General features: G+C 40.5%; 3 protein-coding genes across 3 annotated transcripts; 2 read left to right on the forward strand and 1 right to left on the reverse strand.

Moving 5' to 3' along the window:
- The first annotated feature begins 4,681 nt into the window (after positions 1 to 4,681).
- Positions 4,682 to 6,098, forward strand: LOC121990394 (glycosyltransferase BC10-like). Its single transcript, XM_042544531.1, has 2 exons — positions 4,682 to 5,200; positions 5,349 to 6,098. Exons 1-2 carry the CDS (start codon positions 4,694 to 4,696, stop codon positions 5,991 to 5,993), a joined length of 1,152 nt encoding a protein of 383 aa, XP_042400465.1. The 5' UTR covers positions 4,682 to 4,693; the 3' UTR covers positions 5,994 to 6,098.
- Positions 6,099 to 14,604: 8,506 nt separating this feature from the next.
- On the forward strand, positions 14,605 to 18,370 carry LOC121992968 (delta(7)-sterol-C5(6)-desaturase-like). The gene is made up of 3 exons (XM_042547627.1): positions 14,605 to 14,985; positions 17,123 to 17,428; positions 17,899 to 18,370. Exons 1-3 carry the CDS (start codon positions 14,754 to 14,756, stop codon positions 18,189 to 18,191), a joined length of 831 nt encoding a protein of 276 aa, XP_042403561.1. The 5' UTR covers positions 14,605 to 14,753; the 3' UTR covers positions 18,192 to 18,370.
- A 377-nt stretch (positions 18,371 to 18,747) lies between these two features.
- LOC121990395 (probable calcium-binding protein CML18) lies at positions 18,748 to 19,533 on the reverse strand. The gene has a single exon (XM_042544532.1). The coding sequence runs from the start codon at positions 19,489 to 19,491 to the stop codon at positions 18,997 to 18,999; it is 495 nt and encodes a 164-aa protein (XP_042400466.1). The 5' UTR covers positions 19,492 to 19,533; the 3' UTR covers positions 18,748 to 18,996.
- Positions 19,534 to 23,945: the final 4,412 nt, after the last annotated feature.

Genomic DNA, 23,945 nt, shown 5'->3' on the forward strand with positions numbered 1-23,945 from the left:
CATTTACACTTGATTGCACTTGAATCTATGCTTGTACGCATTTATACTACTTTCATATTTTTATTTTACTTAACTTTGAATTTTGTTGTCATAATCAAAAAGGGGGAGATTGTTGGTATGGGAAGCATCCGACGATTGAACCTAAGTTTTGATAATGGTTAAGGATTCAAAGTTAAGGTTATTTGTGGTCTAACATGTTTGAATGAGTTTGCACGGAAGTCCTAAGTGTGCTTAGGTAAAAGTCCTAACTGCGGTTAGGCGAGTGGAAAACACTAGGGGGTGGTAACTCTAGGTCGTAGGGGGTGGTAACCCTAGGCGGAAAGTCTTGGTAGGTCGAGTGCTTCGGGCAAAAATCCTAGAGTCGAGGACTCTACGTTGAAATCCTGGTGTCACGAACCGGGTGGAAGTCTGGGTGGGTCATGGAGTGGGCGTCCAAAATGAAGACCGGAAGCCTCGGGTGTTGAGCAAAAGTCCAGTCAGTCCGGAAGACCGGACTAGCAATAGGTAAACTCTCTTGAGTGGAGTAGGTGAGGGCGCGTTCCCTGGTGAGGGAATAGTAGGCGTCGGTTCGAACTAGGATTTTCGGATGGAAATCCGAAGTCAGAACAGGATAATCCGGTGACTGTCATAATTACTTTTATTTGTCTTATTTTATTGTGCTAACTCTGTTTTGTAGGGTATACTTTGTTTGTGGACTAACATACCTTGCAGGACGTAAAGTGAATAAGAAAGCCTTGGATGAACAGTACCCGAGGTGTCCTCTATGGAGCTTGGAGACGCCTCGAGTGCAAGGCTTGAAGACTCCACGCAGCAGAGCAGGAGGCACCCTCCATGGAGTTGGAGGCGCCCTGGACGCTTGGTTGAGGGCACCCTCCATGGGCTTGGAGGCGCCCTCAGGCAGATAGGCTGCGGGCGTAGCCGAGCTTATCCACGCTGTGGATCCAGCGGTGTTGGAGGTGCCCTCCATGCTGTTGAGGGCGCCCTCAACGGGCTATATATGCCTGTCTTGAGCAGCAACAAAGAACAACACCTGAAAATGTAATCTTTCTTCTGTGTACTGCTCAAAGGATGATCCGATAAAGCTGCAACTCGACTCCGACGACCAGAAGCTTCAAGTTTAGTAATTCTTTGTTTGTCGGTATAAGTTTTTTATTTATATTGTACTTCAAATTGTAACTTCTGAATTGATAGTGATTACCCGAAGTAAATACTCAACGAGGGTGGGTGTTGGAGTAGGAGTCGTCACAGGCTCCGAACCAAGTGAAACTCTTAGTGTTTGTGTTTTATTATTTTGTTGCGTATTTAATTGAAGTTTTCTGAAACGAACGTGGAAGCCACGAGCGCTATTCACCCCCCTCCCCCCCACCCCTCCTCTAGTGCTTTCGATCCTACACTTGTGTCTCGAGCGGGTGCCTCATCTGAGGAAGATCCCCAGTCTCTATCCGCTTGAGCCCTCTCTTCTGCAGGAGTTCATAACGGTGCTTGGTGGAATAAGATCGACGCATGAGGGGCTTCCCCATAGGTGCCGCTCGACCTTTTGTTTGACTCCCGAATGTCTCGGTCCCCTTGCTCAGCCTAGCGGCTTGCCGCGGAGGCTGCAGGCTCCTGCGCTTGACGTTCGGATAATACCCGTTGGCGCTCGACTAGCGCCTATTGTTGCTGTTGTTCCACTATCTTCGCTACTCGGGTCTGTATCAGCGTGTCGAGTTCCTCTTGCATCAGCATCATCGTTGTGATTAGTCCAGTGTCTTCCATCTGCTCGTTCGGATGCAGGTTACGTTCCCACAGACGATGCCAAAATGATTATGTTCGAAAGCATGAAGCTAGAAAGTTAGGGATGTGGCGATTCCGCTGACTGGATGAAGACCTCGCTCCTATTTTCAAAACAAACCAAACCGAGGAAGGGGTCCCTAGCGTTGGCCCTTTGACGCTTAAGTTAGAAACAGAAGAGGAATCGAAAATAATAGGGACGGAAATCAATCTTGCCTTTCTTCATACCTATCATATTCTTTTATACTTGTCTTAATGTCCCTTCATATTCCCCTATTTAATTATATTAATTTGCATACAGAAGACATCTTTATCTTGGCTTCTCCGCATTTAATGATAGATGGAGTGTTCTATTTTATTTTCTCTTCCCCTTATTAAGTATTCATTTTTTCCTCTTTTATTATACCGGCTCATTATTCACTGTCAATGGCATACCCCGAGCCGGATGGATGGCCCACTCGGCCCGCTCTCCTGCCGATCGGCCTATGTATCCCCCTCTCGCTCGGGCCACGTTGACCGTCTTAATTTTGACCTCCACCGTAGCCGTTGACCCATGCCAGGTGGGCTCCTCCTTACCGCCGCATCATCGAGTATTGATAGTCCCTCCATACACCCCTCCATTGGGATCAGATATCGGATCCTTCATCGGGTTCAGGTGAAATTATCATCCCTAGATTCTTAGGAGTCTTGAGCACTTGGAAGAAACCACTCGGAGACCCCCGAGTTGGTTCTCTTGAGAGACTCCGAGCAGACGTTTCCCATGCATCGTTCCGAGTGAATTGACTCCATTGGTCGACTCAATGGTTCGATATACTGGGCATCCTTCTTTAGGATCCGCTAGGAAGATGGATTGAAGCAACAAAGATTATGTCAACCGCTCAAATACTTAGCAACCTTTATGTATATCCGATCGGATATGCTCGGGACTAAGATCCAGTCAGATATCGTTAAGATCGTCGCGGAGACATCACTAGGGCCCATCAAAGCCTGTAAATCCCAAAAGGCCCATCATTATGAAATAATAATCAACAATCCATCAGCCCAATAACTCTTTTAACGCTATGTGTAACCGTCTTCAGGGAATCATTGAGAAAGACTCTATGCAACCTGCACAGTAGAGGTTTTCATTCTCCAAGTGCAGAATTGTTTGACACAATTAGGGAAAGACGGCAGACCGTCAGTATGGTTGGCCTTATTTTAATAATATTTCTCGTTATATGTGCTAAGGGAACATAATAGCATATATAGTTGGAGTCTCTTCTTTCCACACAGGAAAGCTCTCCTATCTCTCCTCACTGTTTCCATCACTATTTGAGTATCATCATTGAGTCTCTCCATCTGACTTGAGCGTCGGAGTGACTGTGCTAGGACCCCTCCCTGGTTTGTCGGCTGATATTTTCTCCTTTTCTTATCCTTTCTTCCCAAGCAAGCATGTTTGTGCCTTTGAACTCGCTCCCGAGATCTCCTTGCAGTTAACAAACAATCTATTTCATCAGCGGTCCATCTTCATCGACTACCGACAGAAATACTACACCTTCAAACAAAGCCATGTTTCTACAAATATTTGATACAATGAAGGTTATGCCCTTGTACTGCGGCCTTCCAACAATTTCGGAGTGCACGGTTGACAGTGGATGGACAGGATGTTATTCTAGCATCGGAAAAATTGACTGGCTTGCACATGCTGTTTACCTCATGATAGACTTAGGCCTGGTTGAATTTGGTATATACCGGATGCATAGAGACATGGCATAAAACCATTATACATGCTTCATGCAATACACCACATTTACAACCAGCAAAAAAACACTCTCCCCTTTTGCAGGTATGCTCTTCACTCTCTTCAGTTTTTTGTTAATTTGTTAGTTTTGGAAAATTCCAGGCACATCATTGCACATGCTACAAAACTAACTCAGTTTTGAGTATATAGATCCTTATGGATTAAAGTCTTTAGTGAATCTTGGAATTTATCTCTTTTGCTTATCCTCATTCATGTTCTTGTATCATTTTTTCATGCACTTCAATGCTCTGCTCTTTAGTTTACCATTCATCCAAATAATGGAATAAAAAGCTGTATGATCTTTTAATAAGGTTAATCATAATTGAAGGCGTTGACCAAAAGGTTTCATAGTCAATTGGCCCTGCAAGTCCATCAAGGAATAAGTCATCGGTCCGTCATGTGCCTGGTTTTCTGTGCCATGATATTCTGAAAAGCTGCGTGGCAGTTTTCTCATTCAGATCCCTTTCATTCAGTTCCAGAACAAAGCAATCAACTAAACAAATCATCAACAGTTAACAGTCTTACACTTTACTCCGAATGATTCAAAAGACGAGGGAAAAAAAATTGGGGAAAAATATCCATAAGCAAAGGCAAAAGAATGGAAAGAGAAAAGAAAAGAACGGTAGGGAAGGAGAAGGGGAAGGGGAAGGAAAAATACCGATCAATCTCACAGCGGCCCCGCTGAGGAAGAGGACCGCCGTGCGTGGGATTGTCGGACCGGGGTTGTGCAGGTCCGTCGTTTGTGGTCACATGAGGTACTGCAAGAAATAGCTTTGCCCGTTGAAACATCTTCAATGGAATTGCTTTCCTTGGATGGAAGCATAAAGAATAAAAAAATGATTCGTCCATTAGGTAAATGAAAAAAGGGAAAATAATTCCCACTTGTTCGATGTCCATTCTTCTAAGTAAACAATGCCTTAGTGAGAATTTTCTTTTCTAAGAGCTATTATCTTATGCCCTTCTTTAATTAAGCTAGTCATTAGTTAATTCGTGAATTCGTTCCCATAGCCGACAAAATAAACTTTGAGACAAGTACAAGAAAGCCAACAACTTAGAACTACCCACTTCCTAATTAGTATCCGAACTGCGCGAGTATAAATCTCGATCGACTGCTTTTGATCTACCACTGCACAATCGCCAGCAATGAAGGAGCAGCTCCGCGACCAAAGGTCACGCCCAGCACCCTCCATCCTCCCTTCCCAACTCCTCAACCTCATCACATTCTGCCTTCTGCTCGCCTTAGCCTTCTCCATGGGCTTCATCACCAGTTTCTATGTCAGGAATACTACCATTATTCATCCTCTCCAAACCGCTCACGTAGCCCCTCGAAATCTGTCGTCGTCTCTGCCATTACCAGTGAAAGCTCATGTCATGCTGAGGAGGACGGCCACACTCATGCACGAGATGAACGACGAAGAGCTGCTTTGGAGGGCTTCCATTGTGCCAAGGATCCAAAGGAATTCAACGAAGCAAGCGCCTAAGGTTGCTTTCTTGTTCTTGACGAGGGAAGAGCTCCCACTCGCCCCGCTGTGGGAGATGTTCTTCAAGGGGAACCAAGAGCTGTTCTCCATCTACGTGCATTCCCATCCGGATTCCAATTGGTCTCTGCCGAGGGATTCCGTTTTCTACGGAAGAAGAATACCCAGCCAGGTCAGTTCCATGCTCCGATTAGTCTGCGACGAGTCTCGCCGAGATTGCACTGACAGCGATAGAAAACAGGGGACAGCTAAAGCTCCCCTGTTTGGATGGTATAAAAATCTTCGGAAGAATCTTTTCATCGATCTTTGCGCCGTTGCAGGCGGTGACATGGGGCACGATCAGGATGATGGAAGCGGAGCGGCGGCTGTTGGCTAACGCGCTGCTCGACTTCTCCAACCAACGCTTCGTCCTCCTCTCCGAAACATGCGTTCCCCTCTTCGACTTCGCCACTGTCTACTCCTACCTCATCAACTCCTCCCGCATCTTCATCGAATCGTACGACGACGCCGGCCCCAGCGGCCGAGGCCGGTACCGGCGCCCCATGAAGCCGCGCATCAAGCTCCAGCAATGGCGCAAAGGGTCGCAGTGGTTCGCGATGGATCGCAGTTTGGCCGTCGATGTAATATCCGACGAAGACTACTTCCCCCTGTTTCAGAGGTATTGCAGGCCGCTGTGCTTCGCCGACGAGCACTACGTGCAGACGCTGGTGAGCATGAGGAACTACTGGAGCAGGAACGCGAACAGAAGCTTAACTTGGGTGGACTGGTCCAAGCGCGGGATACACCCGGCAAAATTTGGCCGGAGCCAGATCAACGTGGAACTTCTTCAGAGGATGAGAAACGGGAGCAGTTGCAGCTACAACGGCGAGAGCACGAGGGTTTGCTTCCTGTTCGCAAGGAAATTCTTACCGAATACCGTAAACAGGCTGGTGAGATTAGCTCCAAAGCTGATGGGGTTTGGTTAGACTTAAAGGATCATAAATTCTCATTTCAGGATCAATGTTATTTTATTCGTCAGTATACACCACCGCTGATTTCTATTGAACTCTCGATGTGCATCTGAAGAGAAATAAGACGTGTTCACTGATTGTGAATCTATATCATGGCATATTTATCCTATATTATAATTCATATTATCACAAGAACTCTGGCTTCACCACATATTTATTATTTCGGATTTAATATAACATCGAAGTCACACCGTCTCTGAATAAGAAATTCATTGAAAAGGATGCGATTGACAAAGCCATGCCTAGTTCAGATCCTCTGTCCCTGTTTCTCTTTGTTCCGATGTCTCATTGTCGATCGGACGACTCAGATGACATCTCAAGGATGCTTTGCACATCACAAAAATACTGCACACATCTTAAAGATGTCATGATGCCTTGAGATGTCATCTGAGCCGTCCGATCGATAATGGGACATGGGGACAGAGAGAAACGGGGACAGAGGATCTGAACTGAGCCACCTCGCGGGATCGCGACCCTTTGTCCCGGCCATTGTAGCACGTGTGTCGCCCAGGGCATAAGGGGCATGATGACTTGACGTCATCCTCACCTTCCTCCGGCTTATCACCGGCAGTCTGTTCAGAGTTCCAAATTGTGGCAACTAAACACGAGGGTTGCGCTCGTTGCGGGACTTAACCCAACACCTTACGGCACGAGCTGACGACAGTCATGCACCACTTGTGTCCGCGTTCCCGAAGGCACCCCTCTCTTTCCAGAGGATTCACGGCATGTCAAGCCCTGATAAGGTTATTCGCTTTGCATCGAATTAAACCACATGATGCCGTGCTTGTATTTGTCTTGAAATGTCCTCTAATTTGTTGAATTATTAAATAGAAGTCATCTGCTAAAATAATTAAACATACTGTTCAAATAATTTATTTATTTTTGATAAATTCATCTAAGTAAAATAAGTTTCGGATAACAAACTATAAAAAAAATCCCAGGTAAAAATTTATACTTGTATATTTATAGGGTAAGTAATGGAGGTGACAAGAATAAAGAAAATAGAAAATAACTATTTATGGATCATAGGTAAAGCTAAAGAGTTTATTTATATAAATTATTTAATTAATAATGTAAATATTAAATATGGCATATAATAATAATAATAATAATAATAATAATAATAGTGAATAAAAAAATTAAAAAAATTATTTTTTTGCTTTTGATCTTTGATTACGATGTCAAATATGAAAAATTTTGATTGATTCAAATTGAGATTATTTTTCGTAATTGCTTTATTTGTTGTCATTACTTCAGACAAACTAACGAAAGTACCTGAACGTTGAATTTGATTGCTAACTTAGTAAAACATTATCTAGACAATGACTTATAAATATATCAGTAATTTAATCTTATGTAGAGATGTAAGAAATAAAAAATTATCAAGTCATCACATGTTTGGTATGAGCATGAAAGACTGGATTTGCCGCAAGATAAGTTGCTCCTAAATTATCAAGTCACACTAAATTTTGGGTGTAGCAGTTGGGGAAAAATATAATTCCGAAAGAAGATATTATAGTCAAATAATTTCGAATGTCGCATTAGCGATAATTTTATATTCAAGTTCAGTGTTTAAGTGAGAGACTGTATGTTGCTTTTTTGAGAGTCAAGAAATAAGATTTCATGTAAGAAATATTACATACTCACTAGTCAAATGTCTATCTTAAGGAGATCCAGCCCAATCTACATTACTATAGACATTCAACTCTAGTGACGACTAACGATATAAACAAAGATCATGTAAAATTGTGCCTTTAAGATAACAAAGAATTCTCTTAATACCTTTCCAATGGTACTCAGTGGGAGAATGCATAAATTGACAGACACGATTAACTGCGAAAGTAATGTCAGATTGTGTAATGGTGACATATTGTAGAACACCAATAATATTTTGGTAGATATGGGGGTCAACCATTAAAGGAGAAGAAGAAGGAGCTTTAAAATTTCCTTCAATGATTAATGTGGAGATGGGATGCAGGTCATCCATTTTAGCTCGTTGAAGAAGTTCAGTAATATATTTGCTCTAAGAGAGAAAACAACCTTCAGCATGTGGAAGAAACTCGATGCCAAGGAAAAAATGTATAAAGTACGACAATAAATATTGATTAAATAATAAGTGTATTGGAGAAATAACCTTATTGGATTTTCTAAAAATATTTAGAAACTTTCTGGAATTTAATCTGAGTTCATACGACATATTTTAAGGAGATAGAGCTATTATGCTTTGAGGAGACCTGTTTAGATATCTCAATTAAGTGAGAGTTGATTAACATAAGGTTGGAATTAATTAACTTAGGTATAGAAGAGAAGACCTAAGTTTCTCTCCTCGACACTGCTGCTCTCTCTCGTTGCCTGCTTTGATCTGTAAGCATAGGGTCATCGTCGCCAGTCCATCTCTGGCCACAAGAAAGTATGATGTGCCTCCCTACCGCTCTCTGTTCTTGTCCAGTTGCCAGCCACTGTTGACCACTGAAGGGTGTATTGGGTTGCAGATCTTTGACTGTGGTGATCCCTGTGGTGTGGAGGATTGCTACACGAGTTCACAGCAGGATAGAGCAATCAATTCTAGCAGGGGTTAGCAGCTCTTGTCCCTCACAGTTGCATCCAGATCCTTCACTGAGTTGCTGCAGATCTAGATTGGGATAAGATGTGTATAGGATTGGATTAATACTAAATTAAATTCATTGTTTTGTTTTGCTACATGGGATAGATTCCATTTCTGAAATTGGAAATGTTAATGGTGAACAGAGGATTGATTCATTACTGGAATTGGAACTTGTTAATTAGTGGATGATGTTGTTAGTTGATTAGGGATGAGAATTCTGGTTTTAATTAGTTTAGGTTGAATTAACCCTTGAATAATAATAATGGGATGTTAGAGTTTGTGATCAGTTGTGGTTTGATTATTTGGTTGATAGATTCATTTGGATGATAACATGATCATTATCAGGATTATTAGAATGATTATCAGTTGTGGAATGGTTGGGTTAATTGAAGGATTAAACCTAATCTAATGAAAGTGATGGAGTAATTAGGATTAAACTGACTTAACTCTAGTTTAGGTGGTGAATTATATTAGTAATACATAAATATTAATTGGGGGTTAATTAATGATCGTATTTGATTGGAGTTACCCTAAATAAGTTTGGGGGATTGGATTTAATTCATATGTAATTAGCTAAATCTGTATAACATATAATTGTAGGACTTTGGTTCGAGACAAGCGTCTCGATGTGGGATTGATTTATCACGATCGACAGATAAAAATAGGTATTTCTTCCTTGGCCTCTTTAGTTCATTGGACTTAGTACATGACTGTTTTGATTGATGGATTAGGTTATTTTACTTTAAATCTGTTTGTTTGTTATCCTGCTTGATACTTATCTGCTTGACCTTAGAGATGATCTAGTTATTTCATATACAATCTTAGCTTTTGGATATCTATAATCTGTTATGTATATACATGTAGAGTATGTACTGTAGGGGATATCTTATTGACTGAGTTAACATGCTGATTATGCATTTGATATTGAATGTATACATGATTGGTATGTGCTGTAGGAGTCACCATATTGACTGTCCATTTACATGTTGTGTGTGTATATATGTCAGTGTTTACTATTAGAGGAATCATGTTGATTGTACCTATACTGTATATGTACATATGTCTGGTGTATACTATTGGAGAAATTATGTAGATAATACATATGTTGGTGATCATATGTGCCTAGTGTGATTCTTATAGGATCATATAGATTGTACTTATGTTGTGTGTACATGTGTTTGGAGTGTATTATTAGAGGTTTCATGTCAATTATAACTATGTTGGGTGAGCACACGTGTTTGGTGTGATTGATAGAAATATCATGATGATTATTCCTTTGTCAATTGGATTGTTGCATTGATGATGACGGTGCCTGTATCATAATTATTTATATCATGTTCATCATTATACTACATGCTAATGACCATTGCTCCCTTGTGGTATGAGTTAGTTGTCAGTTATTCCTAGCTGACTATTCCACCACTCAAGGGAGGAGTGGTGGTATGGAGTGGAGCTTGTCTTGTCATGCTTGCTCGACCACTTTGTGTAGTGGTGGCATGCAGTCGTGCAGTCAGTGACCCTCGTTGTTATGTAGCTAGACAGCTACTCTACATCCTGCTAGTCTCGACCATATTGATGTAGTGGTAGCTTGGAAATACGAGAAGTTGTCATAATCCTACCCGTTCGGTCACTCAGATGTAGTGGTAGTTATGAAGTTTAGAGCTAACTATGGAAGGAGAATGTGAAAGTAATTGCAGACAACATAGAAGAAGGGATGTGAGGGAAAATGGAGACCAACCAGGAATTGGTCTTTGAAAAGAGTGATATACCCAGGAGGAGGAAGGTTAGGGCGGTCGTGGCCTGAAGGTATTGTTGGGGCAATTTTCCTAGGTCAAGTTTGACCAAGCTTGAGTTGAGTCAAACTTGAGTCGAGATTTGAGTTTTGATGTTTGACAATATATGGAGATTGCTAGGGCAATCATCCAGTTGTGGAGATGGTCAAAGGGTTGACTAGGTAAGTCCTAACTGGAGGTTAGGTGTCTGGAAGTTCTAACTGGAGGTCAGGCAGTCGAGAAGTCCTAACTGGAGATTAAGCAATAGTGAAGTCCTAACTAGAGGTTAGACAGTGGTGAAGTTTTAACTGGAGGTTAGGCAGTGGAGAAGTCCTAACTGGAGTTTAGGCAATGAGAAAGTCCTAACTGGAGTTTAGGCATCAAGGTAAGTCCAATAGGAAGGTTGACAAGAGTGAAAATCCAAGTAGGTCAGTGTTGACTAGACTTGGTGGTGAAAGTCCTGATAAGTGAGATCAGGCAATTGAAAAGTCCAAGTATGATCTTGGCAAAGGGAGAAAGTCCTGGTGAGAAGCCAGGCAATTGGGAAAGTCCAAGTGTGATCTTGGCAAAGGTTGAAAGTCCAAGCATGTGACCTTGACAAGGTAAGTCCTAGTGTGACTTGACAAGGAGAACTCGATAACTAGGATGAGGCCGAAGGAAGCTCCTGAAGGCAAGGTGTGAAGGATGGGAGATATCCGAGGGACGCAAGGTTGATGGAGGAGGTTAGAATGCTAGTTCGAGGTTGATCGAGTGTGGTGTATAATCTAACAACTAGGATGAGGCCGAAGGAAGCTCCTGAAGGTAAGGCGTGAAGGATGGGAGATATCCGAGGGACGTAAGGCTGATGGAGGAGGCTAGAAGGCTAGTTCGAGGTCGGTCGGGTGTTGGCCAAATGCTAGGCATGGATACGCAACAGGTTATGGTTGACCGGGAGTTGAGTTTGAGACCTTGAACTTGAGTTTGAGGCAAGTAAGGGTGTTTAATTGATCGGTCGATCAATTGAACCAGTGTCCAATCGATCGGTCGATCGATTGGAGTGTGCTGCGAGTGTGGGATGACTCCAATCGATCGACCGATCGATTGTGAGTATTACTCGCAAGCACAGAAGCTTTCTCAATCGATCGGGCAATCGATTGGGATCTACCAATCGATCGGTCGATCGATTAGGAAGGAGAAGCTCTCGCGCGGACGCGAGAACACAGAATGGGTTTGAACCAATCGGCCAATCGATTCAGATGGTCCCAATCGATCGGTCGATCGATTGGGAAGTGACCGTTGAGCAGGAAACGAGCAATGGACGACTGGGATTGTGCAGATGTGACGTGCAATCGATTGAGACTAGTTTGGATCGATTGGGAGCACTATATAAAGCCTGGGAGGAGCGTTTTCTTTGCCAGATCTTTGTGATTTTTCTGCGATTCTTCACGCGAGCTTTCAGATCTTCACTGCCAGTTCTTGAAGGCACTTGAAGGTGTTTCTCCAAGGTTCAAGAGGCAACAACGAGCAACAAGTAAACAAGAAGAAGTGTATTTCACTTGTATTTCTGTATTCTCTTCTTGTAGTGGTGTTGTGCTGTTGTGTGAGTTTGTACGAGGCTTCTCCGCCTCCGGCTGTGACCGAGAAGGAGGTGTTCATAGTGGAGATTGTGTCGTGTGTGTGGATCATTGGATTAATCACCTCTTTTTGAGGTGGATACCAAGTAAACCCTAGGTGTTAGCATTGTGAGTGTTTTGTTTTGTCTTTGTATTCTACTGTACATTATCAAGACGAAGCAAGAACGAGCAAGCGCGACGAAATACTATTCACCCCCCTCTAGCGGACATCAAGGTCCCAACAGGTATGACTATGTAGTGGTCGGTGGGAAGCTCGTAGGTAAGGTGAATCTGATTCACCTCCCCTCTGTTGAAGTTTGAGACGGTGGAAGTGTACCAGAGATCAGGAATAGGTATGAAGGAACTAAAGGTCATTGCAAATGTAAAGGGAGTAGAGGAGGTGGGAAAAAGAGACTTACAATGAACAGAAAGCCGAAACCCTAGGCAATCACATATCATAGTGAGAAGGCTCGAGGAAGAAGAAGAAATCGCGGAGGAGAATGAAAAATGGGTAACGGTTGAAAGGAATATTCGAAACATTAAAAAAAACCTAAGGAGGCTCTCCTAGAACTGTTCGATCCAGAGAGAGGGTGAGAGGAGAAGATCATAACCGTTGAATTTGAATCGTCGAAGATTACATCAAATCTCCATAGTAGCCTGTTATTTTCGATATTCTTTTCATAGGCGTGCGCCACATGGTAGAAAAGTACGATCCATATTTATTAGAGATGGGAGGCGGTAATCATGATTATGGTAAAAAAAAAAAAAGTGCTAGCCGCACTAAACATTAATGGTGAATGACATACCCTGTTCTCGGGGTGCAAGTATGGTGGTGGAAGAATGACATCAGCTCAAGCCGGGCGACTGGTCAAGGACTGAGCGTCTGATCGAGAAATGAGAAATGTGAAAAGACACAAGTGTCTAATCAGTCGAGCTTACAACCTCCTTCGACTAAACTTCAAGGGGAAGTTTGTGATATGATGAATAAAGTAGGGCCCCTGAAGTTAGGTCGGAGTCAAGAAAGCTGGTTGATGTGGTGATCAAAGTCAAGGAGAAGTCAACATTCGGGACCAACATGGTCACATGGCTCGGCCAAGTAGTCCAGCTGATTAGACCTTTGGTCTGATCGGAGTCCGAGTCCTCCTGGCTCGAGGAAGTCCTGAACCGAGCTGTTTTAGTTCAATTCAAAAGCACACAGTCACATGGCTTGATTGAAAGGTCAATCGGATCCCGAGTCTCCCTCAACTCGACCAGTCTTCAAGGAGGTCGAGCTAAGTCCTCAAAGAGGCTGAGCCAAATTCTCAAAGAGGTCAAGCCGAGTCCTTAAAGAGATCGAATTCTCATGATGGTTAACATTTCTTAGCCGAGTCGATCCTATCCAAGAGCGAGGTCCGAGCAAATGCTGGAGGAGATTCGGCAGGCCTATCATCATAGCACATTAATAAGTCATCAGCTCAATATTTCTTTTTATCGTTTTGTATAACTGTTGTCAAAGAATTAAAAAATTATTCCTCGTGTAAAATATATATTAAAGGGTGAATTACATTTTACCCCCTGAGGTTTGACTAAAGTACGAAATGACCCTCATAGTTTCAAAAGTAACAAAAAAGTCCCTTGACCGGTAACATTGTAACATTATAACTCTTTGACGCTGGGAATGCACACTAAAATACTGATGTCATCGTAAATTCCTTTTTTTTTTTACAATAATATCTTTATTGTGCTATGAATTTAAATCCAGGACAATACTACACTTTAACAAAAGAAAGGTAATTGCAAAACAACCTGATGATTTAAACAACAGCTCACACAAAGACATTAAAAATCCACATATGCTTTCATTCCACCAAAATGAGTACTTAAATTTTCAGCTGTACAAAAAGATAGTATATATGTCTCCATCGACATTAAGTAAAGATATTAAATTTTTTTGGTTTCATGGATGTAATATTTGTTAAACCAACTGTCATCAACAGAATCATGGTTATTTTCATCATTCCACGGACGCGCACTGGATGAATAATCCGGGTCGACTGTGTTAAATTCTGGAGACACTACGCTTTACCCAGGCCAGCATTCACCGCTGATTTACCTCCTCCTAGGATTCCTGTGGGGCCAGGCCTAGGGGGCCGCTGGGCAACGGGACCCGCCTTTTTGCACAATGGCTATTTTCATCATCACTTATCACAAATATATCATCCTCTTCACTTAATTCAACATCAACAGACTTATATTGCATTCAGTATATATGTCAAAAAAAAATTCAACTACTTCAGTTAATTTTTTATTTTTTTCCCTCGCTGAAACGCAGGGGTATGTATATCTTTTTCTTATCTTTACCGATTGACTACTATCACCGACCAGTCAAAGGACTTTTTTGTTACTTTTAAAACCACGAGAATCGTTTCGTATTTTAACCAAACTTCATGGGGTAAAATGTAATTCACCCTATATTAAAAGTTTCTATCCTATCCACTGTAGAAATTGTAGGCCTATTCGAAGAAGGATGTATAACACTGATCGGCCCTATTTTAGCCATATGTATATAAAGAAAAAATAATATCGTATTAAGGGTCCCTATCTACCGACGAGAGGTACGCAAAGCTCATGTCTCACTATCATAGCTCATGTCTCTACTATTCTTATCGTCATTAGGAAGAACCAGTGGCGTTGGTTTCTTATTGTCTTGCCGATCTTGGTCGCCGTCCTTGTAGGTTTAATTGTGATCCTGTTAGGAGAATCAAGAATGACGAACGCGAGCTCGCCGGAGTACCTGAGACAGTTCGTTGAGGAGACCGATTGGTACAACGAAATCGTGCTCGGCCCGATCATACCCGGGGACGCTTGGAAGCGCCTTCCCCGGCCGATCCAGTCCTGGCTGCGCAACTACATCGGTGGAACGGCCGTCTATTTCATAACCGGTTTACTCTGGTGCTTCTACATCTACTACTGGAAGCGCAATGTTTACCTCCCCAAAGGTCGCATCATGTTCGTTCTTTCATTAAAATTTGATTGTTGATTGGTTTGCATCGAATAGTCCGTAGTGTTTCTCGCTTAGTATCTTCACTTTATGGCTCCCTTTTGTTTTCTGTGGCTGTTTTTGTCCCATTGATGACTGTTTTAGTAGATAGAGGTTTGTTTATAGGCGTTAGGAGGTTTCCCGGAAACATGATGTTTATTTGATCCCCACCATGTGCTTCCTTCCCTTTCCCATCCTAAGTTGCTTTAAAGAAGAGTAAGTTTGGTGATTCTATAGATTTTTCCCCCTTAAACGATTTTATACTGTCCTTTGTTAGGTCTAGTAATGTCTCAAAAATTTGTTGAATGTTACAGTAGGCAACAAACCTTACTGAGATAAAATTTGATCTTCTTGAATCAGTAGTTACTGGAAAGAAGACTAAGCCTGACAATCCTTAGTGTCATTTAAAAAAAAATGATGAGATTTGGGACATTGGCAAAAAGTGAAAACTATAAACTGCCGTTAATGTCTTTCCTTGCTCATACTGGGAACACTGTCTTCAGTTTGTTATCTGCCTCCCACTGTCTATTTGTTGCCTTGGTCATTCAGTCAGTTACTATCTATCTATAAAGGAAGAAAAACCTTCCCATAGGATCAAGATTGCTTTGCCTGCTTTCAGGCTATCACCCAGCTTTGGTTGTGCTCTCTTTAGAATCTGCTTAGCGTAATCACGATGAGCTTTGCTTTTCTTTCGAGGAAAAGACTTGATCTAGCTAGAATAGAATGATTACTGAAAAAAAGTGTTCCTAAAACCAAATTCGAAAGTGCTTGCATTCACCCAAGTAAAGTTCAATCTAATATCTGTCTCGCAATAGATCGCCAAGGAAGTCAGTGAGAGCAGGGATAGGTGGATAAGGGGTTAAGAGTTAAAGCACTAAACTACTAATCGTGGGAAGTTAACAATTTTACGTCATGGGTTAAGAGCTTTAAGCGAGTTACATACTACTTTACTAGCCTTAAACTGAGTCTGTCTTGTTCCAATGTTTTGCTTTTTCTAGGACTCTGTTTTTTTCCTTTTCCCTCATTGATTGTAGACCACATTTTCTTGCATTAAAGATCTCTTTTCAGATCCTTATTTAGCTTGGGATTGTATTTTAGAATTTTGCCCATGATATAGTGATTTAGTGTGGATTACTACTATTTATCTTCATGACACTGCATCAGAATTAGCCAAATGACATGTTCTAGACAAATTTGATGTGTGTGTGAGCACTGCATTAGACTTTAGCCAAAAGACATGTTCTAGACCAACTTGATATTTTTTTTGTGTATGCGTGTGTACACATCTGTGTTCGCAAAGATATTTGGTGAAATTCTACAATTTAGGTGTGTATGCGGGGTTGAGGCGCTTCTGGCAAATGTGATTTTGTTTGCATGTGTTAAATGTCTATAGATCAATTGGATGTGTGTGTGTATGGTTGAAGTGTCTCTAGACAAATTTGATATGTTTCCTTGTGTGCTTTCTATTGATCTTCTTAGATTGCAATCTAGAAATTTTTATTTTGAAACTTCTAGCATGTGCTATTTGTTGACGTATAAAGATGAAATTGTTTAGGTGGTTATACATCAGATTTTCTTTATCTAAAATACAATTTGTTATACCTAATTAATTTAGGTGGTTCCTACTGTTAGAGTGTGATGAAATGTTGTAGGTGGTTGTAAATTCGGCTTTTTTAGGTGATTATACTTAATTTTTGCACAAACGTTTATGCTTCCTTTCTTTCAAATTTTACATAACATTTTTGTAAGGTTTGTTCAATAAAAAATAAACATCGATCCTTTCTCCTTTTCTCTGTTACATTAGAACTCTCAAACTGACCTTATTAAAATTCGCTATGGAAATTCTCTTCTCGTATATCAAATCTCTTGGATCAGATTTTCTTGTGTTTTCAAATCTTTGAATTTATCTTTTTGGTCTGTCAATATCCCCTTCAGTCCATTATTGATGTATATGCCATATTATATTGCTGATAGTGCATTTTATCTTAATAGTATAGTAAAAAGTTGATGTGTATACTTGTTTTGTAAACATGGAGTGCCTTTGCTATACAAAGAGTCACTGTTTTCGAAGTCTTTTACTCTCTTTTCTGCTGCAGATGCTATACCTTCGAACAAAGCCATGTTTCTGCAAATAATTGTTACAATGAAGGCTATGCCCTTGTACTCCGGCCTTCCAACAATTTCGGAATACATGGTTGAAAGTGGATGGACAAGATGTTATTCTAGCATTGGAGAAGTTGGCTGGCTTGCACATGCTGTTTACCTCATGATATACTTGGTCCTTGTTGAATTTGGTATATACTGGATGCATAGAGAGTTGCATGACATAAAACCATTATACAAGTGGCTTCACGCAAAACACCACATTTACAACAAGCAAAACACACTCTCCCCTTTTGCAGGTATGCTCTTCACTCTCTTCATTTTTTGTTAATTTGTTAGTTTTGGAAAATTCCAAGCACCATCATATGCACATGCTACAAAATTAACCCAGTTGCTCCCAGGGCATAGCGTGGACGGTGGGCACATGACATTTTTAGCATAATGGCCAGGGATCGAATCTCCTAGGAACTCACGACCTGACATTCACCCCATCATGCGCCTCCCACCTATGTTTCTCCATTAACCTCCCTCCATACTCGTAGTGTATGCTTAGGAGGATCGTTAAGGTAGTGGATCTACCTTTTTATAAAATTAACTCAATTTGACTATATAGATCCTTATGGATTAAAGTCTTTAGTGAGTCTTGGAATTTCTCTCTTTTGTTTTCCTCATTCATGTTCTTGTATCCTTTTTTCATGCAACACTTCAATGCTCTGCTCTTTAGTTTACCATTCATCCAAATAAATATTAAATACCCTTTCTCTTTCAGGATTGGCATTTCATCCGTTGGATGGCATACTGCAGGCTGTGTCACATGTGATTGCTCTCTTCCTTGTCCCAACCCACTTCTTGAGTCACATGGCTCTACTCTTTTGCGAGGCTGTATGGACTGCCAATGTTCACGATTGCATACATGGCAAGATTTGGCCAATCATGGGCGCAGGTTACCATACAATCCACCATACCACATACCGTCACAACTACGGCCACTACACAATATGGATGGATTGGATGTTTGGCACCCTTCAAGATCCTGAGGAGGAATTCATTAAGGCAAAGTGATGCAACCAGAATGACTGTTTGCTTTTGTGCTCTGGCTACCAAATGTTTGTGATGCCTTGTATCTTTATTTCAATTTAAGTTGTAATCCATCTTCAAGTAGCTTTGGTATTCTGTATGACTGGTTACCCAGCCTAAAATTTCATAGAACATTTTGGTTTTATTTGCATAAAGATTGTTTAGATTGCTGTGTAGTCTTCAGAGAGACGACGAAGTGTCAATCTGCGTTTGCCCGACTACATTGATGTATTCGCTGGCTTAATAATATTTTTCCTGTTGCTTATGTCCATATGCCTTGCATTTTGATTATTGGCTCCGACATCTAACTGTGCTTGGAGAATAGTTTGTTTTCTCCCTTTTCATTTCTGTTAGCAATTCTTAATATTTGTTTGCAAGTTGCAACTAGAAACAAATAAATACATATAGAGTCCATTCTTGCTCTCTCTTTTTTTTTTTTTTTTTTTTTTTTTCTTTTTCGTTTTAGTAAAACAAATAAATAGAGTCCATTCTTACAAATAGTGTTATTGCACTTTCCAGTAATTGTTTAAAAATCCTATAATAACATTTAATCACTCTAAAATATGCCATTCAATTATAAACAGAATGTATCCCGTGATATATATCGCGTGCGATCTGATCGACGCAATAGAGGTTTACCAGATCCAAGACTAATTAATACGCAAACCAACGCCAAATTAGTTCTTTAGATACAATTATAAATGCTAACCTATGACGTCAGATCGTTAGTCCCAGTCGCCTATTTCCCCATCAAACAGGATCTCTCGCCCACCGACGAAAGCAGAGGACTTCATCTCCTTCCGACGCCGCCCTTAGCCATCATCCTCTTGAACTCCTCAAAGTTGACGTTCCCATCGCCATCCTCGTCGACGGATCCGATCATCCGCGTGCAATCCTTGACGGAGCACTTCTCCCCGAGCTGCTTCAGCACCCGATGGAGTTCCTCCGCGGATATCAGCCTGTTGCCGTCGGGGTCGTACACGTCGAACGCCTCCCTTAGCTCCTTGTCGACGCCTGCGCAGCCGACGCCGCGGCGGTGGAAATCAACCAACTCTTGGAGGTCGACGAAGCCGTCTCCGTCGGTGTCCATCTCGGCGATCATGTCGCGTATCTCCGCAGGGGAGGCGGTGGAACCGAGGGCGCGGAGGATGTCGTCGAGCTCGGAGGCGGAGATCCGGTCGTCGCCGTTGGCGTTGTAGCGGTCGAACACCTTCTCGATCTTGTCCATGCGGTGGAGGCCGAATGAGGGGGAGGAGCGCAGTGATCGCTGGGCGTCAGCCGCCATGGCTCATCCTTCCTTCGAGATTCGAACCCAACTCAACCCTTCCCTAATTTGAGTTTTTATATTTAACTTTTAATGAAAAGAGGATTAAATATTATTTTTTAAATACACAGGTAAAAAATTGACTGTACAGAAAACATAGAGGATTAAAAGATACTTTATTCTTTATTTTGGCCTGCTGTTCCTTCTACTTTTCAAATAGGACAGGAACTCCTGATTAACCTCTCTTTTTTATATTTATTTTAATATTAATATTGATTATTTATAAATATCAGTATCCATTTACTGATCTTTAATTTTCAAATAAGTTGATTTTTAAAAATTGATGAGCATATGTTTAATGTTTATATATGTATTATGTATATTTATGGGACTGACACGGTAGATTCATTAAGCTAGCGATAGCACTAAAGGGGGGATTATAGCATCGGCCACCCCTCCTCAATTTTCAAATATTTATGGGACTGCGAGCGGAAATTTTTTCTCTAGTACGGTTACTCATGATAAGAAACAATGAATGTCATTCGATGAAGCATGCATGGGTTAGAAAGGAGAAAAACAAATAAAAAAATTATTTGAGACGGTCGGTGATGCTTCCGTCGGTTACTTGCGAGCAGGTCAAAGTCAAAGTCAATTTGGACGGCGGCGCTTAGGGGTGTTCATTTAGTTCGGTTTGGATTATTTGGGTTATTCGGTTCGGATTATTCGGATTTTATAATTTTCTAAATCCAACCAAGAACCAAACCGAATTACCCAAAACTAATTCTGATTATTCGGTTCGGGTACCAATTAACCCAATTTTCTTTTCATTTCAAATTTTCAATCTTCTTCAAATAAATAAACTCTTAATAATTTACATTTATAAATAAATAAGCTCCAAATTTGATAAAATAGTTTCATTCAATATAAGAAAAAAAACTTACACATTCCAAAGATTCCAAATGTTATACTAAAAAAATTAAAAAAATATATATTAATTCCTTATTCGGGTTTCGGGCGGGTTATTCGGATGGGGAGTTAAATCCAAAAACAAACCATTAGCCCAATTAACATTTCGGGTCAGTTCATTCAACCGATCCGAATTTCATTTAACCAAACTAAATAACCCGAATGTTATTTGGATCGGACGGGTTAATGGATTGACCCGAATAATGAACACCCCTAGCGGCGCTGTGCGTAAATGGAAGAGAAACTTAGACATTAGTTTTAATATAAAATATATATTAATAAATCAAATTAATTCTCAACTTAATTAATAGATAATTTAATAAAGTCTAATGAAATTCAACCTAAAAATATTCTATAAAATTTATTAAATTTTAAAAATTCCTAAATAAATTTTATACATTTATATTTATTTATTTTAATAATATTATTACTAATCAAATTTATCAATTTAATATTTTATTAAAAGTTTGACCAAATTAAAGGGTTGACCAACATTTTGGATCAAAATTATAAATAAAAATATTTAAAATTATTATAATATTATTGGATTTAAAATTATATTATTAAAGTTTTTTTTAAGTGAGACATTATCTTCTCTTTGTTTTCAGCCAAAATAAGATTAAAGTATAAAAAGTTGAAAAAGTTTTTTATGGACAAATATGTTATTTATTATTTTATTAAAAAAATAAATTTAATTATATATTTTAGGTTTTCTTTGAAAATAAATATCCTGTGAGACCATGACCGCCTACGGTTTTCCAAGATTGAATACACCCCCTTAAATCCACAAGTTTCCATGAAATTTATAAATGTATGTAAAAGTCTTGCAAAAAAATCTATAGAACTCCATGAAATTCTTTTCACAACTATATGAAATTCTATAAAAGTCAATAAAAATCTATCAACTCCACAAAAGCTTATCATTAACAAAAATCAATTAAAGTCATTCAATCACTTGAATGAATTCCTATTGATTAATCAAATATTTTCTGGGAATTAATTTTGTATCTATTTTTGTAATTTGGCTCTTATAGTATCTAAAATACCAACTAAGCCTACCATAATTCTTAAATTTTAAATTTTGAAGAATATTCGAACATGCATAGTCATTTTTCAATTTGTCTATTTGTGCTTTCAATTTTTCATTTTCAATTTTTAAATTATCAAAATCTTCTAGTCTGTATGCATTTGCTAAGGTTAATTTTTGAGTTTTCTTTTTTCTAAATTAATCATATTTTTAGAAAGCATTTTAATAAACCCAAATAATTCTTCAAGAAATCAGAAACATACCTTACTTACTGTTATCCTTTCGTTGTCCAATTCTCCCCCTTCGTCGTTGTTTTCTTCTGAAGACTCTCCCCTTCATCCATGTTTATCTCAGACGAGCTTTCTTTATCTTTAGGTAGGTATTCGACTATAAGTGGTGTTCCAATAATTTCCTCGATCTCGGATTCTTCTGACGACGACTCAATGTTCATCGAGGAGTTGGATTCGGTTTCTTTTGGTTCTTCATAGACCTTCAAGAACTTTTCCCAAAGTTCTTTTGCACTCTTATAATTGGTGTTTCTGTAGTGTTCCTAAGCAAGCAGAATACTCAAAAGATGGAACTCGGTCTTACTATTCGCCTCAAATTTATTTCTTTTAAGTCCAACGATGTTTTTCGAGTTATTTTCCTTCTTCGCTTTTTGGCATTTCAAAATCATACTTAATTGTTAGTAAAATATCAAAATCGATTTTAAAGTATACATCCATTCAACATTTCCAAAATATGAACTCCCCCTCGAATGTTGGTAGGTAGATGCTAGCTCCGACCATCTGGTTACTTTAGTTGGCGGTTAGTCATTCTGAGATAGTTGGGCTCTAATAGCAATTGTTGGTCTCATACGATTGTCAAGATAGGACTGAATTGTCTGAAATAAAATAAAGCTCTTTCTTTTACTTTCTATTTAGTAAAGACAAACACACATTAGTTAATCAAAAGTAATGACATAAAAAGTAAGAGAAGGCTCTGAGTTTACTTAGTTTGCAATCGGAAAGGTTGATAATATGTGAGAGAAGCTCCAACTTCTCTCTAGGATTTTCTTGGTTTTCTTTGTGCTCCGGCGATGGAAGCTTGCTGCAGTTCGTCTCCTTGATGGCTGGGAGCAGTGTGCTGCTGTTGCCATGCTCTTTCTTTCTCTCCGGCAAGCTCCAGGGCCAGGTGTTTCTGTCCGGCAGGTTTTTTGTTTGAGTCCTTCACACACCGGTAAATCAATCCTTTTCCCTGCTCCTTCTTTGCAGTCTGTTTTGTTACGACCACGTTTTCCTGTGCTGTCCTCTTCTTCTCTTGTGCACTCCCTTTAACTGAATTTTGTGAGGAAGAAGAAGGGATCTCTTATGTGTCTTTTAGTTGGCCAAAGCACCAGAGTTTTTATCCATTACTGCCTTAAAATCGTAGCTGAGGAACTGCTCTGCACAGTCCCGTTTTTTCTGCCAACAGCACCGTGTTTTTGAAGTTGGCCGAGTTTTCCGGCCTCCGGTGAGGTCCTCCGGCCACCGGTGGCTGGCTGACACATCAAGGAGCAGTAACGAAATCGCTCTGGGTGGGGAAAGCTTCTGGTTGGTCAGTATTGGGCGGCATATCTGGGATCCCTGCAAATTGTTTTTTCCTCCAATGGGAAAAAAGAAGAAGAGATCCAAGCAATCTCCACGGGGCCTATCCAAAGGGATTACTTCTGAAAAAATCACTGAACCTGTATCTTTACAATCAGTAGAAGAAGATGTACAAGGCACCTCATTGGTTGAACAAGAGGTGGAAGTGTTGACTTTGAAGGCAACGGTAGAAGGAATTGCTGAACGTGATGCTGCTCAGTTGCTGCCTCATCATCAGCAACTTCCAGCCTGGCAACGTGTCATGGATGCTGACCAAACTGCACGTGGAGCTGAGGTGTCAAGTGACCCCCCATGTCAGCCAAACGTTGAAGGAACAGTAGCAAACGGTGAAGAAACAGAGCCTCCTACAGCTGCTGTTCGTGCCCGTGCTGCAGTCCCAAATTTTGTGCATCCTGCTTCAAATGGTGGTTCATCTGAAGCAAATCGACCACAAGCTCCACAGGTACAAGGGCAGGAGAGGCGTGGCACATGGGCAAATCTTTTTAGAGATAATCGAAGAACAAAAATGGACAATTTCTTGCAACAAACTCAGCCCACTGGAAAAAGACTGAGTTTTGATTACGAAGACATTGAAACGGTTGAGGATTCAGTTGGTTATTGTCTCGTTGGATGCTTCATGGGGAGACATCCGGGGCGAAATGGGGTACACGCAATCGCCTCTAGATGGCGTGTCCCTTATAAATTCTATATGCATAAGAGCGGATGGGTAGTTTATCGCTTCGACACGCCGGAAGATCGGGACAAAGTATTGCGTGGTGGTCCATATTTTGCGTTTGGGATCCCTTTGTTTTTGAAGTACATGCCGAGATGCTTCTTATTTGAAGAGGATGGACGTTATATCCCCGCTTGGATCCAAA

This window comes from Zingiber officinale, chromosome 6B (assembly GCF_018446385.1).
Source record: "Zingiber officinale cultivar Zhangliang chromosome 6B, Zo_v1.1, whole genome shotgun sequence".
In the NCBI taxonomy this organism is placed as follows: Eukaryota; Viridiplantae; Streptophyta; class Magnoliopsida; order Zingiberales; family Zingiberaceae; genus Zingiber; species Zingiber officinale.

What these genes read in the sequence shown, in the direction of transcription:
- LOC121992968 (XM_042547627.1), top strand. Translation starts at nt 14,754, where the DNA reads ATGACGAACGCGAGCTCGCCGGAGTACCTGAGACAGTTCGTTGAGGAG. An exon ending in CAATGTTTACCTCCCCAAAG is followed by an intron (nt 14,986 to 17,122) that starts GTCGCATCATGT and finishes TTTCTGCTGCAG; the next exon opens with ATGCTATACCTTCGAACAAA. An exon ending in CACACTCTCCCCTTTTGCAG is followed by an intron (nt 17,429 to 17,898) that starts GTATGCTCTTCA and finishes TTTCTCTTTCAG; the next exon opens with GATTGGCATTTCATCCGTTG.
- LOC121990394 (XM_042544531.1), top strand. Translation starts at nt 4,694, where the DNA reads ATGAAGGAGCAGCTCCGCGACCAAAGGTCACGCCCAGCACCCTCCATC. An exon ending in GAAGAAGAATACCCAGCCAG is followed by an intron (nt 5,201 to 5,348) that starts GTCAGTTCCATG and finishes GCGCCGTTGCAG; the next exon opens with GCGGTGACATGGGGCACGAT.
- LOC121990395 (XM_042544532.1), bottom strand. Translation starts at nt 19,491, where the DNA reads ATGGCGGCTGACGCCCAGCGATCACTGCGCTCCTCCCCCTCATTCGGC.